The sequence below is a fragment of the Panthera tigris genome, chromosome X (assembly GCF_018350195.1).
Source record: "Panthera tigris isolate Pti1 chromosome X, P.tigris_Pti1_mat1.1, whole genome shotgun sequence".
Lineage (NCBI taxonomy): Eukaryota > Metazoa > Chordata > Mammalia > Carnivora > Felidae > Panthera > Panthera tigris.
The window spans coordinates 41,641,218-41,658,315 of NC_056677.1; the positions used below are offsets into that span (position 1 = coordinate 41,641,218).

General features: G+C 41.3%; 1 protein-coding gene across 5 annotated transcripts in view; it reads right to left on the reverse strand.

Annotated features, from left to right (window-relative positions):
- ZNF182 (zinc finger protein 182) overlaps positions 1 to 13,169 on the reverse strand; it is a 29,307-nt gene extending 16,138 nt beyond the window's left edge. For 2 of the 5 annotated variants that reach the window (XM_042974796.1, XM_042974792.1), the window contains exons 1-3: positions 13,045 to 13,169; positions 12,621 to 12,804; positions 11,684 to 11,742 (exon numbers count right to left, since the gene is read on the reverse strand). In XM_042974796.1, coding sequence (XP_042830730.1) covers positions 11,684 to 11,698 — 15 coding nt within the window. In that variant the 5' untranslated portion in view covers positions 11,699 to 11,742; positions 12,621 to 12,804; positions 13,045 to 13,169. The remainder of the gene's footprint in view (positions 1 to 11,683; positions 11,743 to 12,620; positions 12,805 to 13,044) is intronic. The other 3 variants (XM_042974795.1, XM_007081612.3, XM_042974793.1) reach the window with 3 other exon arrangements.
- Positions 13,170 to 17,098: the final 3,929 nt, after the last annotated feature.

The following is a 17,098-nucleotide window of genomic DNA, read 5'->3' on the forward strand; positions in this document are numbered from 1 at the left end:
AAATTATTCCAACTCTTGAAGAGGAAGGAACATTTTCAAACTCACTTTACAAGGCCAGCATTACCCTGATACCAAAACCAAAGACACTACAAAAAAATTACAGGCCAATATCCCTGCTGAACATAGATGCAAAAGTCCTCAACTAAATATTAGCAAACCGAATTCAATGTCAATAATAACATGTAAAGGATCACACCCCATGACCAAGTGGGATTCATTCCAGGCATACAAGAATGGTTCAACATCCAAAAATCAATGAGATACACCAAAAAAAGCATGTGACAAATTTCAACATCCATTTATGATAAAAACCCCCAACAAAGTGGATATGCAGAGAAGGTATCTCAACACAATAAAGGCTATATATGACAAGCCCACACCTAATTTCATACTCAACAGTGAAAAGCTGAAAGCCTTTACTCTAAGATCAGAAACAACCCAAGGATGTCTACTCACCACTTTTATTCAAAAGAATACTGGAAGGCCTAGCCACAGTAATCAACACAGAAAAAAAAAGAAATAAAAGGCATCTAAATAGGAAGAAGTAAAATTGTCACTATTTGCAAATGACATGCTATTACATTAAAAACCCTAAAGACACCACCAAATAACTACTCAAATAAATTCAGTAAAGTTGTAGGACACAAAATTAATAACCAGAAATCTGTTGTGTTTCTATACACTAAAAACAAACTATCAGAAAGCCATATTAAGAAAACCAGATTTACAAGTGCATCAAAAGGAACAAAATACCTAGGAATAAACAAGGTAAGGCCATGGCCAGAGATTTAAGCAAAACAGATATAAGTAACATGCCTGATGGATAATTTAAAGAACAATCAGATGGGGGTGCCTGGGTGGCTTGGTTGGTTAGGCGTCTGACTTCAGCTCAGGTCATGATCTCACGGTCTGTGAGTTTGAGCCCTGCGTCAGGCTCTGTGCTGACAGCTCAGAGCCTGGAGCCTGTTTCAGATTCTGTGTCTCCCTCTCTCTCTGCCCCTCTCCTGTTCATGCTCTGTCTCTCTCTGTCTCAAAAATAAATAAACGTTAAAAAAAAAAAAAAAAGAACAATCATATGGATACTCACTGGGCTTGAGAAAAAAATAGAAGACATCAGTGAGATGCTTACCAAAGAGATAAAAGAGTGAAAAACAAATCAATCAGAGATGAAGAATGCAATAAATGAGATCAGAAACACACCTGGTGCAATGAACAGCAGGTTAGAAGAAACAGAAAAACAAATTAGTGACCGAGAGGACAAACTAATGGAAAATAACAGAGCTGAAGAAAAGAAAGAGAAGAATTATGCAACACGAGAAATAGACTTAGGGATCTCGGTGACTCCATCAAACATAACATTCGTATTATAGGAGTCCCAGAAGAGGAAGAAAGAGAAAAGGGGGCAGAAAACTTATTTGAAGAAATAAGAGCCGAAAACTTCCCTAACCTGGGGAAGGAAACAGACATCCAGATCCACAAGGAACAGAGATCTCCGATCAAAATCAACAAAGGTGGGCCAACAGCAAGACATATTGTAATTAAATGTGCAAAATATAGTGATGAAGAAAAAATCTTAAAAGCGGCAAGACAAAGTCTTAAGGGGTGCCTGGCTGGCTCAGTCAGTACAGCATGTGACTCTTGATCTTGGGGTTGTGGGTTTGAGCCCCAGGTTGGGTGTAGAGATTAGTCAAGAAATAAAATCATAAAAAAATAGTCCTTAACTTATAAGGGAAGACCCATAAGGCTACCTGCAGATTTATCAACAGAAACTTGGCAAGCCAGGAGGGAGTGGCATAATATATTCAAATTGCTGAATGGAAAAATCTGTTGCCAAGAATACTCTATCCAGCAAGGCTATCCTTCAGAATAGAGAGAAAAATAATTTCCTGAACAAACAAAAACTAAAGGAGCATGTGACCACTAAACCAGCCCTGCAAGAAATATTAAGGGGGAGTCTTTGAGTGGAAAGGAGAGACAAAAGTGACAGTACAGGGGTGCCTTGGTGGCTCAGTTAATCATTCGACTTTTTAATGTTTTTATTTATGTTTTAGAAAGACAAAGCGTGAGCGGGGGAGGGGCAGAGACAGAGGGAGACACAGAATCCAAAGGAGGCTCCAGGCTCTGAGCTGTCAGCACAGAACCTGACATGGGGCTCAAACTCACGAACCATGAGATCATGACCTGAGCTGAAGTTGGCCGCTTAACTGACTGAGCCACCCAGGCGCCCCAATCATCCGACTCTTGATTTCAGCTCAGGTCATGCATGATCTTGCAGTTCCTGAGATTGAGCCCCACGTCAGGCTCTGCGCTGACAGCACAGAGCCTGCTTTAGTTTCTCTCTCTCCCTCTCTGTCTCCCCCTTCCCGGTGCATGCGCTCACTTTCTCTCAAAATAAATTAAAAAAAAAAAAACTTAAAAGGGGTGCCTGGGTGGCTCAGTCAGTTAAGTGTCCAACTTCGGCTCAGGTCATGATCTCACTGTTCGTGAGTTTGAGCGCCACATCTGGCTCTGTGCTGACGGCTCAGAGCCCGGAGCCTGCTTCAGATTCTGTGTCTTCCTCTCTCTTTGCCCCTTGCCCACTCACGCTTGGACTCTCTCTCAAAAATAAACAAACATTAACAAAATTAAATAAACAAAAAAATTCAAAAGTGACAGTATAAAGGCAGGAAATACAAAAGCAGTAAAAAATATTTCTGCATATTTCTGCAAAATCAGATCATTTCTGTAAAAATCAGTGAAGGAACTCAGACAAAAAAAGGATATAAAATATAACATACCTAAAATGTGGGGAGGAGAAAAGAATGGGTTCAAACTGGAATGACCATCAATATACACTGCTATTTGCAGAAGATGTTATACACAAACCTAATGGTGACCATCTATCAAAAACCACTAATAACCATGAAAAGAATAAGAAGAAATCCAAATATATCACTAAAAGACAATGAGCAAAATGGGGGGGCTGGGTGCCTCAGTTGGTTAAGCATCCAACTTCAGCTCAGGTCAGGATCTCACGGCTCATGAGTTCGAGCCCTGCTTTGGGCTCTGTGCTGACAGCTCAGAGCCTGGAGCCCACTTCAGATTCTCTATCTCTCTCTCTGCCCCTCCCCTCCTCACACTCTGTCTCTCTCTCCTTCAAAATAAATAAACATTAAAAAAAAATTTTAAAGAAAATTAGCAAAACATGAGAGAAAGACAAGAAAGGACCAGAGAAAATCTCCAGAAACAACCACAAAACAAGCAATACAAATAAAATACGTATCTACCAATAATTACTCTGAATGTAAATGGACCAGAAGGGAGTGGCATGATATATTCACAGTGCTGAATGGGAAAAATCTGCAGCCAAGAATATACTCTATCCAGCAAAGCTATCATTCAGAACAGAAGGAGAGATAAAGAGTTTTCCAGACAAACAAATATTAAAGAGTTTGTGACCAGTAAACATGCCCTGCAAGAAATACTAAAGGAGACACTTTGAGTGGAATGGAAAGGCCAAAAGTGACAAAGCCCAGAAAGGAACAGAGAAAATCTCCAGAAATGATGACAAAACAAGAAATAAAATGGCAACAAATACATATCTATTAATAATTGCTCTGAATGTAAATGGACTAAAAACTCCAATCACAAAAATAGGGTGTCAGAATGGATTAAAAAACAAGACCACCTATATGTTGCCTACAAGAGACTCATTTTATTTTTCACTTTTTGAAGATTTTATTTTCTCAGTAATCTCTACATCCAATGTGGGGCTTTAACTCACAACCCCAAGATCAAGAGTCACATGCTCTACCCACTGAGCCATCCAGGCACCCAATACAAGAGACTCATTTTATTTATTTTTTTAATCTTATTTTTGAGAGACAGAAAGACAGAGTGCAAGCAGGGGAGGAACAGAGGGAGAGGGAGACACAGAATCTGAAGCAGGCTCCAGGCTCTGAGCTGTCAGCACAAAGCCCAACATGGGGCTCAAACTCATGAACCGTGAGATCATGACCTGAGCCAAAGTTGGATGCTTAACCAACTGCTTACAGGAATTAATTGATAATAATACAAAATAATAGGGAACTTTACCATCCCACTTACATCAAGGGACAGATCATCTAAATGGAAAATAAATAAGGAAACAATGGCTTTGAATGACACACTGGACCAGATGGACTTAATGGATATACTCAGAACATACTATTCTAAAACAGCAGAATACACATTACTTTCAAGGGCACATGGGACAGTCTCCAGAATAGATCACATATTAGGTCACAACACAGACCTCAACAAATACAAAAAGACCGAAATCATACCATTCATACTATGTGGTTCTCTGAACCACAACACCATGAAACTTGAAGTTAACCACAAGAAAAAATCTGGAAAGACCATAAATATATGGAGGTTAAACAATATGCTACCAAACAACGAATGGGTCAACAAGAAAATCAAAGAAAAAATTAAAAAATACATAAAACAAATGAAAATTAAAACACACTTCTCCAAAGCCTTTGGGATGCAGCAAAAGCTGTCCTAAGAAGAAAGTATGCAGAAATACAGGCCTACCTCAAGAAGCAAGAAAACTCTCAAATAAACAACCTACCCTTACACATAAAGGAGCTAGAAAAAGAACAAATGAAGCCTATCACCAGCAGAGGGAAGGAAATAATAGAGATTAGAACAGAAATAAATGATACAGAAAGTTAAAAAATAATAGAACAGGGGAACCTGGGCAACTCAGTCAGTTAAGCATCCAACATTGGCTCAGGTCGTGATCTCAGTTTGTGAGTTCAAGCCCTGAGTTGGTCTCTGTGCTAACAGCTCAAAGCCTAGAGCCGGCTTCAGATGCTGTGTCTCCCTCTCTCTGCCCCTCCCCTGCTCACACTGTCTCTCTCTCCTTCAAAAATAAATAAACATTAAAAAAAATTTATCCAAGGGATACAGGTATGCTGTTTTGAAGGGGCACATGCACCCCAATGTTTATAGCAGCACTATCAACAATAGCCAAAGTATGGAAAGAGCCCAAATGTCCACTGATGGATGAATGGATAAAGAAGATGTGGTGTATATATATACAATGGAGTATCACTCGGCAATCAAAAAGAATGAAATCTTGCCATTTGCAACTACGTGGATGGAACTGAAGGGTATTATGCTGAGTGAAATTAGTCAGAGAAAGATAAAAATCATATGACTTCACTCATATGAGGACTTTAAGAGACAAAACAGATGAACACAAGGGAAGGGAAACAAAAATAATATAAAAACAGGGAGGGGGACAAAACAGAAGAGACTCATAAATATGAACAAACTGAGGGTTACTGGAGGGGTTGTGTGAGGGAGGATGGGCTAAATGGGTAAAGGGGAACTAAGGAATCTACAGCTGAAATCAGTGTTGTAGTATATGCTAACTAATTTGGATATAAATTTTAAAAAATAAATAATTAAATTTAAAAAAAACAGAACAAATCACTGAAACCAGGAACTATTTCTTTGAAAAAAATTAATAAAATTGATAAACCTCTAGCCAGACTTATCAAAAAGAAAACAGAAAGGACACAAATAAATAAAATCACAAATGAGAGACAACACAGAACAACCAACATCACAGAAATACAAGTAATTATAAGAGAGTACTATGAAAAACTATATGCCAACTAACTGGACATCCTGGAAGAAACAGATAAATTCCTACAAACATATAAGCTACCAAAACCAAAACAGGAAGAAATAGAAAACTTGAACAGACTGATAACCAGCAAACAAACTGAATCAGTAATCAAAAAACTCCCAACAAACAAAAGTCCAGGGCCAGACAGCTTCATAGGCTAATTCTACCAAATATTTAGAGGCTTTTTAAAAAATTGCCTAATTAAAGCTTATTTATTTATTTATTTATTTATTTGGAGAAATGGAGAGAGAGCGAGTGAGAGAAAGCACAAGTGGCGGAGGGACAGAGAGCAAGGGGGAGAGAGAGAATCCCAAGCAGGCTCCACATTATCAGTGTGCAGCCACACACAGGGCTTGAACTCATGAACCATGAGATCATGACCTGAGCCAAAATCAAGAGTAAGATGCTTAAGTGACTGAGCCACCCAGGCTCCCCTATTTCCACCAAACATTTAAAGAAGTGTTTATACCTATTCTTCTCAAACTATTCCAAAAAACAGAAAAGGAAGGAAACTTCCAAATTCATCCTATGAAGCCAGCATTACCCTGACACCAAAACCAGATAAGACACCACTAAAAAAGAACTACAGGCCAGGGGCACCTGGGTGGTTCAGTCGGTTAAGCATCTGACTGCGGCTCAGGTCATGATCTCACAGTTTGTGAGTTCAAGCCTTGCATCGGGTTCTGTGCTGACAGCTCAGAGCCTGGAGCCTGCTTCAGATTCTGTGTCTCCCTCTCTCTCCCCCGCCCCTGCTCATTCTCCCTCTCTCTCTCAAAAATAAATAAACATAAAGAAAAAAATGTAAAAATAAAATGAAATAAAAAATAAAAATAAATAAAAAAGAGTACAGGCCAACATTCCTGATGAACATGGAGGCAAAAATTATCAATAAAATACTACAAAACCAAATCTAAAAACACATGAAAAATATCATTCACCACAATCAAGTGGAATTTATTCCTGAGTTGCAATATTTGCAAATCAATCTACATGTTACAGCACATTAAGAAAAGAAAGGTTAAGGGGCATCTGGGTGGCTCAGTTGGTTAAGTGTCTGACTTCATCTCAGGTCATGATCTTGCAGTTCGTGGGTTTGGGCCCCACGTCTGGCTCTGTGATGACGGCTTGGAGTCTGGAGCCTGCTTTGGGTTCTGTGTCTCCCTCTCTCTCTGCCCCTCCCCCAACTCATGCTCTGTCTCTCAAAAATAAATAAATGTTAAACATTTTTTAAAGAAAAGAAAAGAAAGGTTAAGAACCATATGATCATTTCAATAGATGCAGAAAGAGCATTTGACAAAATAGAACATCCATTCATGATGAAAACTCTCAGGAAAGTAGGTTTAGAGGGAACATACCTCAACATTATAAAGGCCATATATGAAAACCCCAAAGCTAACATCATACTCAATGGGGAAAGACTGAGACCTTTTCCTCTACAGTCAGGAACAAGACAGGGATGTCCACTCTCACCACTTTTATTCAACACAGTACTGGAAGTCCTAGCCACAGTAATCAGACAACAAAAAGAAATAAAAGGCATCCAAATCAGCAAGGAAGAAGTAAAATGTTCACTGTTTGCAGATGACAATATACCATACATAGAAAACCCAAAAGACTCCACCAAAAAATTGCTGGAACTGATAAGCAAGTTTAGTAAAGTTGCAGGATATAAAATCAACATACAGAAATCTGTTGCATTTATATATTCCAATAATGAAGCAGAACAGAAATTTGAGCAATCAGTCCCATGTACAACTGCACCAAAAACAATAAGATATTTAGGAATAAAAACCTAACCAAAGAGGTGAAAATATCTGTACTCTGAAAACTATAAAACACTGATAAACTAAAGATGACACAAAGAAATGGAAAGACAATCTGTACTCACAGATTGGAAGAACAAATATTGTTAAAATGTCTATTATCCAAAGGACAATCTACATGTTTAATGCAATCTGTATCAAAATACTAACGGCATTTTTCACAGAGCTAGAACAAACAATCCTAACATTTGTATGAAACCACAAAAGCCCCTAAACAGCCAAAGCAACCTTGAAAAAGAAAAGCAAAGCTGGAGGCATCACAATTCCAGACTTCAAGTTATATTACAAAGTGATCAAAACTGTGTGGTACTGGCACAAAAACAGACACACAGATCAATAGAACAGAATAGAACCCACAACTATATGGTCAATTAATCCTGGAGAAAGCAGGAAAGAATATCCAATAGGAAAAATAGTACCTCTTCAACAAATGGTGTTGGGAAAACGGGACAGCAATATGCAGAGGAATGACACCGGACCATTTTCTTACACCATACACAAAAATAAATTCAAAATGGATAAAAGACCAACTATAAGACCTGAAACCATATAAATCCTGGAAGTGAACACAGGCAGTAACTTCTCTGACATCTGCCACAGCAACTTCTTGCTAGATATGTCTCTGTGCCCAGGGAACAAAAGCAAAAATAAGCCCCTGGGACTATACCAATATAAAAAGCTTCTGCACAGCAAAGAAAACAATCAACAAAACTAAGAGGCAACCTAGAGAATGGAAGAAGATATTTGCAAATGACATATCCAATAAAGGGTTATTGTCCAAAACATATAAAGAACTTATAAAACTCAACATCCAAAAACCAAATAATCCAATTAAAAATGGGCAGAAGAAATGAATCGACATTTTTCCAAAGAAGACATCCAGATGGCAGACACATGAAAAGAGGCTCAACATCACTCCTCAAATCAAAACTACAATGAGGTTTCACCTCACACCTGCCATTATGGCTAAAATCAACAACACACGAAACAACAGGTGTTAGCCAGGAAGTGGAGAGAGGGGAACCCTCTTGCACTATTGGTGGGAATGCAAACAGGTGCAGCCACTTTGGAAAACAGCTATGGAGGCTCCTCAAAAGTTAAAAATAAAACTACCCTATGATCCAGCAATCGCACTATTAGGTATTTACGCAAAGAATACAAAAATACTCATTCAAAAGGAAACATGCACCCTGATGTTTATAGCAGCATTACCTGCAAAAGCCAAATGATGGAAGCAGCTCAAGTGTCCATCAACTGATTAATAGAAAATGTGGTGTATACAATGGAGTACTACGTGGCAATGAGAAAGAATGAAATATGGCCCTTTGTAGCAACATGGATGGAACTGGAGAGTGTGATGCTGGGTGAAATAAGCCATACAGAGAAAGACAGATACCATATGGTTTCACTCTTATGAGGATCCTGAGAAACTTAACAGAAACCCATGGGGGAGGGGAAGGAAAAAAAAAAAAAAGAGGTTAGAGTGGGAGAGAGCCAAAGCATAAGAGACTGTTAAAAACTGAGAACAAACTGAGGGTTGATGGGTGGTGGGAGGGAGGGGAGGGTGGGTGATGGGTATTGAGGAGGGCACCTTTTGGGATGAGCACTGGGTGTTATATGGAAACCAATTTGACAATAAACTTCATAAAAAATAAATAAATAAATAAATAAATACTTCAAAAAAAAAAAAAAAGAAAATGTGGTGTATACATATACAATGGAATTTTACCCAGCCATTTAAAAGAATGAAATCTTGCCATTTGCAACGACATGGATGGAGCTAGAGTATTATGCTAAGTGAAGTAAGTCAGAGAAAGACAAATACCATATGATTTCACTTATGTGGAATTTAAAACACAAAACAAACAAGCAAAGGGGAAAAAGAGAGAGTCAAGTCAAGAAACAGACTCTGAACTATTGAGAACAAACTGATGGTTACCAGATGGGAGGTGGGTGGAGGGACGGGTTAAACAGGTGATGGAGATTAAGGAGGGTACTGGTTGGGATGAGCACAGGGTGTTGTATAGAAGTGTTGAAATACTATATTGTATACATGAAACTAACATTACACTGTATGTTAACTAACTGGAATTTGAATAAAAACTTTAAAAAAGTGTGGTACTGGCAGAGGGTTAGATCTATAAATCAACAGAACAGAGTCCAGAAACAGATCCACAAACACAGCCCATTTATTTATGACAAAACTGCAAACGCAATTCAGAAGAGAAAAATTATACTTTCAACAAATGGGGTTAGAACAAATGGAATTCCATATGCAAAATAATGACCCTCAACTTAATCCTTACACCTTATATAAAATTTAACACAAAAGAGATCACAGATCTAAATGGAAAACCAATAACTATGAAACTTATAGAAGAAACAGGAAAAAATCTTCATGACTTAGGATCCAACAAAGAATTATTTTTTAATGTTTATTTATTTATTTTGAGACAGACAGAGAGAGCAAGAAGGGGAGGGGCAGAGAGAGAATCCCAAGCAGGCTCTGCACTGTCAGCGCAGAACCCAATGCAGGGCTTGAACCCACAAACCCTGAGATCATGACCTGAGCCAAAATCAAGAGTCAGATGCTCAACCCAATGAGACACCCAGGCACCCCAGACCCAGCAAAGAATTCTTAAACGTGATGTTGAAATAACCGTGCGTGAAGGAAATAATTCATATATTGGCCATTTTCAAAATTAAAAATTCTTGCTCTGTGAATAACACTAAGCAAATGAAAAGACGTGGCTTGAAGAAATATAGACAAAATATTTACAAACGTATCTGACAAAGGACTTGTGTCTGACAAAGGACTTGTAAACAATATACATAAATAACTCTCCCCAATTTCAAGAGCGAGAAAACAATCCAATTTTAAAATGGGCAGATGACTTGATTGAACACTTCGCCAAAGAGGATATACAAAAAGTAAAGAAACATAGAGGTCTTAAACATCATCAGCTATTAGTGAAACACAAATTAAAGGCATGATGAAACAATAACTATACTACTAGAATGACTAAAATTAAAAATACTAACAATACCAGGGCGCCTGGATGGCTCAGTTGGCTACGTGTCCAACCCTTGATTTCAGCTCAGGTCACGATCAGCCTGCTTGGGATTCTCTCTCTCCCTCTCTATGCCCCTCCCTTGCTCACGCTCATGCTCTCTCAAAATAAATAAATAAACATTAAAAAATACTGACAATACCAAGTGCTGGCAAAAATGTGAAGCAACTGGAATTCTTATACATTGCTGGTGAAAATGAAAAATGATTCAACTATTCTGGAAAACAATTTGGCAGATTCTTAAAACGTTAAGCATACAGTTACCATAAGACCCAGAAATCCAATATTTATTCTAGAGAAATGAAAACATATGTGCACACAAAAACCTGTGTATGAATATTAAAGTGGCTTTACTCGTAACTGCCAAAACTGGAAATAATCCAAATGATTTTCAACAGGAGAATGGATAAATAAACTACGGTACATCTATACCATGGAATACCACCCAGCAATAAAAAAGGAAAGAACTGACAACTTGTCTGAATCTCCAGGGAATTATGATGAGTAAAAATTTCCTCCGACTTCGGCTCAGGTCATGATATCACAGTTTGTGGGTTCAAGCCCCGCATCAGACTCTGTGCTGACAGCTCGGAGCCTGGAGCCTGCTTCAGATTCTGTCTCTGTCTCTCTGCCCCTCCCCTGCTCGCGCTCTCTCTCTCTCTCTAATATAAATAAAAAATAAACATTAAAAAATTAAAAAAAAAGAAATATCTGTAGGAAACCAGCGACTGCATTTATCACTAGGCTGTGGTTGAAGACAATTCCACCAACCACATGAAGACTCAGAAAAGAAATGCCTTGGAAGGCAAACACAGGAAACCTTTACTTCCCTGAGAACTCAGTGCACTCTCTCCTGAGGAGTAAGGTGAACCAGGTTCCTGGTTACGTTTCCCTCTGGCTGCCAGAAGCTCAAAGAGAAATCTGTAAGTCAATGTTAGTATCTGTCACACCCTAATGTCTACATTCTAACTTGGCCTTGCTGTCTCTCATTTTCCCTGATCCTAATGCTTATTTACAAATAATTTCCTATTAGGTCAGAGATTCCTAAGTCGCTCATCACGTCCATGGTTAAAAAAAAAAAAAAAAAAAAAAAAAAAAAAGGGGGGGGGGAGAAACAGCATACTTACCTGGGGTTTGGCCATTTCCTGCTTTTCTTGGGAAAAGGCAGAGATGTGTGAAAGCTGAGCTGGAAGAATGGAAAAGTGTACAGCATATGAGAGAACCCATAAGGTTTATATGCCCAGAATTATCTGCCTAGAAATTCCCCTCACACTAGCGGGGCATGAGGCCATTCTGTGGAAGTTTGGGCAACCATGTAGTTTTCAACAACCACCTGTGTATTCTTGACTCTCTTCCTTACATGAGCATCTAACACAAAAGGGTTTTTTTTCTATATATACTTGTGTACTGACCCAGAAATTGTAATTCTAGGCATTCTACCTAATGAAATAATGTATTCTAATGCATCACAACTTCTCTGTAAGTACCTTCACCTCAGCACTGACTTTCTGAATGCCGAAGTTAATCCTGTGACTCATAATAAGCGATCAGTAAGGAAATACAAGGAGTGAAATGTTACAGACCTATTAAAAATGTTGTATGGAACTGTATGCTTTAGTATTTGTGTATTTCTCTGTACGTATATCTAAATTAAGTTTTTTAAATGTTAGAGAATAAATTTTTAAGCTGAATCACAGTAAACTTCTAAATGAAAATAAGGTAGGTTATAAAATTGCAGGAACCCATTTCAAACTGTTAAAAGTTTAAAAACGCATACCCCGAATACCCACTAAAAACTTGCTAAGAATGGACCGGACATTTAAATGCAGGGGGATAAAAATCAATTCCTTTTGATTTTCTTTTCTTCTATTTTTAATTAATCTGTAATTCAAATGTGTTAGTATTTATCATACACCAAGTAAAATGAACTTTTAAAAACTATCATCCCCATGACGTTTTAAAGCCCCATGATCCCCCCAGACCCCGCGACACCAGGCCTCGCCCACCCCAACCCCCATGCCCCGAAGTGAGTCCACTCAGGTACCTCTTCCTTCTCCTCCTCACCTCACTGGGGCCGGCTTGCCCAGGAGCCAGAAGGAAGCCTTCGGGTGCAGATTCACTTCGGCTGGAGCATTCACACCAGGCCCCTACGCTGGGGTGTGGGCGAGGGGAGAGGGGAGAGGAAAAGGTGGGGCGCGCCTAAGGAGGCGCCTGATGAGGAGTGGGTAAGAACCCTTAGCGCAAGTCACTGTGCCGGAAAACGTGTTAAAGTCAACGTTTAATAAGCCCCATTCAACCCTGACTAGTCCCGTAACTTTGTCCACCATCATGCCCCAGAGACCTTCATTCAGTCTCCCATCACCCCACAACTCCCCGCATCAATGATCCTCCCAAATCCCCCTTCCTTCGTTCCTCCAGAACTCCCCATCACTTGGCCCATCACCCCTAGCACTCGCCCTCTCAACCCATCCCCCCTCCTCTTTCTCACCCTCTCGACAATAGATTTTCTGCTCACTACAGAGCAGACCATTAGAAGAACTGGCCCTGAGCAACACTTCCGCTTCGGGACCGACTCGGGCTCCGCAGCCTACAGGGCTGCAGCAGGCTGGTGTGCGCACGCTCAGCGGGGTCTTTGAGCCCGCGTCAGCCAATAGTCACCACCAGGCCCCCTCCCGCCGGCGGGACGCGAAAGAGATGGGGCTGGGGCGCGTGCGCCTGCGTCTGCGCCTGCGCCTCGCCTGCGCCTGCGCCTGCGCCTGCGCGGAGAGAAGATGGCTGCGCCCGCGCGGCTGCTTTGAGGTGGCCGTGTCCACCGTGTCTCTTCACCTCGCTGGCTGCCATCACCTATGGAGCAGGTGTTTATTTTGTTCTGCAGAGGCCGTCATTCCTGAGATTTCAAAAACCATTTTCCTTATGGCGAGGAGGGGAATTGCCCAATTAAGAAAAATTCTGGCAGGCAGGAATTTGGTGTCTTGAACCCGAAGGGCAGCATCAGGTTTACAGGTGTAATTGAACACGAAGACGGGATGCGTGGCAGCATTGCCCAGCGTGCACAAAGGCTGGGAGGTAAGGAAAGGTCACACTGACTCCATCCAGTGGCTAGAGCTGGGGGTTTGAAGGACAGTATACAAACAAACTAAAGATAAATAAACGGCCACCTAGAACACACCCACCCCGGGGTGTAAGGAATGTGTTAAGTAGTGACTGACGAAAGGATGCTTTCTTTGGATGGGCAGGATCGAACTCCTTTCGTTGGAGGTGACAGATACGCTGACCAAAAGGAGCCGGCCACACGAATAGCTGAAGCAAAGAGCTTTCTGGTGGAGGGCACGGCAGTTCCAAAAGCCCGGAAGTGAAACCTAAATTGGTGTGTTAGAGGAACGGAAACCGTGGCAGCTTGTTGGGAGTGTAGGAGGTGTGAGGGTGGGAGAGGTGGGTGGGGCCAGATGCTGTAGGGCCTCCTCTGGCAGGAACAGAGCTCATGCTTCATTCTAGACATAATGGGAAGCCATAAGAAGGGAAAGATTTTTAAAAGACCCCTCAGAAGTAATCAAGAATTCTTGTTGATCGTGAGTCTTGCACCGCTAGAACATGAGCTTCACAGGGATGTGCTTAAGCACCTCCTGAATGACACATAGTATTCTAGACGTTGGGAATATAGCAAGGGAAGAAGACAGAACTAACCAAACAAACATTTATGGAGACAGTCTGGTTTCAAACACCCACCTACCAGCTTTGTAACCTAGGGGAGAACTCCTCTGTGCTGTTTCCTTATCTATAAAATGGGGACAATGACAAATGAATTGATACTTATCAAGGGTTTAGAACAAGGCTTGGCACATAGTAAGTACTGCATGTTTTATTATTATTTAAATAAAAATAGAAATGTATATGCATAAAGGTTTTTTTAATAAGAAGGAAAAAATGGGGCACCTGGGAGGCTCAGTCGGTTAAGCCTCCGACTTCAGCTCAGGTCATGATCTCACAGTCCGTGGGTTCGAGCCCCACCTCAGGCTCTGTGCTGACGGCTCGGAGCCTGGAGCTTGCTTCGGATTCTGTGTCTCCCTCTCTGCCCCTCCCCTGCTCATGCTCTGTCTCTGTCTCAAAAATAAATAAAAACATAAAAAAAATAAGAAGGAAAAAATTAAAAGATAATCTACAGGCTACTTTGGAGAACAGGCCACAGAGGGCAAGGGCAAAAGCAGGAAAAACACTGTGGCTCCTGCCAACAAGCCCAGCAAGTGATAATGGGACTCAGACCTAGCTCAGTATCTCCTGAGTGCCACACACTGTGTGAAGCATATGACGTGACCTGCCTCAGATAGTCCCCACCATCTGTGAACACTCCCATGGCCCCCACTTGTCAGATGAGGAAACTGAGTCCCAGAGAGACTCAGTAACTTGCCCAAGGTCACAGAGTTTCCCAGGGTTGGATTCTTAACTTCTACCCAATAATATTTTTTCTTTTGTTTATTCAATATCCCCCAGAACTTTTGGAAAGTATCTGAGGGTCCTCATCCCAGAACCATTAAAACTAACCAAGGAACATTTTTACCAGAAATATAGGTGGAGCAGAGTGCTTGGGTGGTTCAGTAAGTTAAGTATCTGACTCTTGATTTTGGCTCAAGTCATGATCTCACGGGTTTGTGAGTTTGAACCCTGCATCAGGCTCTGTGCTGATGGTGCGGAGCCTGCTTGGGATATTCTCTCTCTCTCTCTCTCTCTCTCTCTCAAAATAAAATAAACTTAAAAAAATGTAGGGGGGGAGGGTGCCTGGGTGGCTCAGTCAGTTGAGCATCTGACTCTTGATTTCGGCTCGGGTCATGATCTCTCAGTTCGTGAGATGGAGCCCCCAGTCGGGCTCTGCTCTGACAGCGCAGAGCCTGCTTGAGATTCTCTCCCTCTCTGCTCCTCCCTCCATCTCAAAATAAATAAATAAGCACTAAAAAAAAAAAGGGAATATAGATGGAGCTCCCTAGCAGACAAAGAGAAAAAACAGAGGAGTAACTCCTATCTCTTGCTCCCTGAAGGATCAGCACTTATCAGGTACAAACATGTCAGCTCTCTAAATGCATTAGAAGGTGGGAAGTTGGAAGGGCTGGACCTGTAGGTCCCATCCCATCCCAACCTAGCCTCTTCCATCTTAGAAGCCCCATTCCCCACCACCTTGTACACACACACCCCTGTGTTTAGGGAGAATCCTTTGGGTTGTGGGTATTGGGGTACAGTGATTGCCAGCTCCAGAAATGTCCCTAAGGCAGTGATACAGCCCCTCAAAACTTTCAGAGTTCATAGTGCACATCCATAAGCTATGTGAGACCAGCTTTTCTGCGCTGAAGAGCTCAGACTCCCACTCTTTCCTGAGCATCCTCTGCCATCAGTCCCTGCAGATGCAACCTCCTCATACAGTGGTCTAAGCAGCAGGTAGCAAGGTGAAAGGGTGTGGAAAGCTAACAGGAACTGGTCCCACCACAGAGTCTGTACAATGTGATGCTCCCACCCACAGGCCCCCCACCTCACCAGTTAGACATCATTACAATTGCTCTCAATACACATTTTATCAAGGGGTGCCTGGTTGGCTCAGTTAGTAGCAGGTGACTCTTGGTCCCAGGGTCATGAGTTCAAGCCCCACATTGGGTGTAGGGCTTACCTTTAAAAAAAACATTTCATCGGGGCGCCTGGGTGGCTCAGTCGGTTGAACATCCGACTTCAGCTCAGGTCATGATCTCACTGTTTGTGAGTTTGAGCCCCGCGTTGGGATCTGTGCTGACAGCGCGGAGCCTGGAGCCTGCTTCAGATTCTGTGTCTCCCTCTCTCTGCCCCTTGCCCGCTCATGCTCTGTCTCTCTTTGTCTCTCAAAAATGAATACACGTTTAAAAAAATAAAAAAATTTTCATCAAAACTATGGAAGTGTGGCTAATTGTGAGCAACCATTTTGGACCATAAGGTGGCAAAAGAGTTTGTCAGAGAAACAGCACAGGAGCCAGTTTTCTGGTGATCTTGAAGCTGCCATGCTAGCTCTGAACTACCTGAGGGGAAGAGGAATCCCCTTCCATCCTTTTGAAGCCACTGGTATTTGTAGTATATACCATCACTGGTAATATGAATCCTGAACAATAGATCAGTCTTTTCTGTCTTGGCCAATCTGAGTGTCATTAAATGGGAGACCTATGGGACTGGTTGGGGGTGGGGGTGGATAATGGTGAATGAAGGACAAATTGGGAGTGAATGGTAGCAAGGAGAGACAAAGGGTGATGGGAGGGAAGTAAACGAGTAGAGTGGAGTGAAAAGTGGGCAGCGTGGAGCAGCATGAGGAAATGACTATGCATTAGATTTTGAATTAATTTGAGATTATGGATGAGACTGAGTAAATGATGGGAAAATGAGGCATGGTCTAAGGTGACAGAAAGTGAAAGTGGAAGCAGACTGAGTGACTGCAGCAATTCAAGGCAGTGAATGTGAATGGAATTGATAAAGCAGTAGAGTGCAAGTTGTTTTGAGTACTAAGGATCAAAGTGTGAATAAATGATGGTTTATGGAGC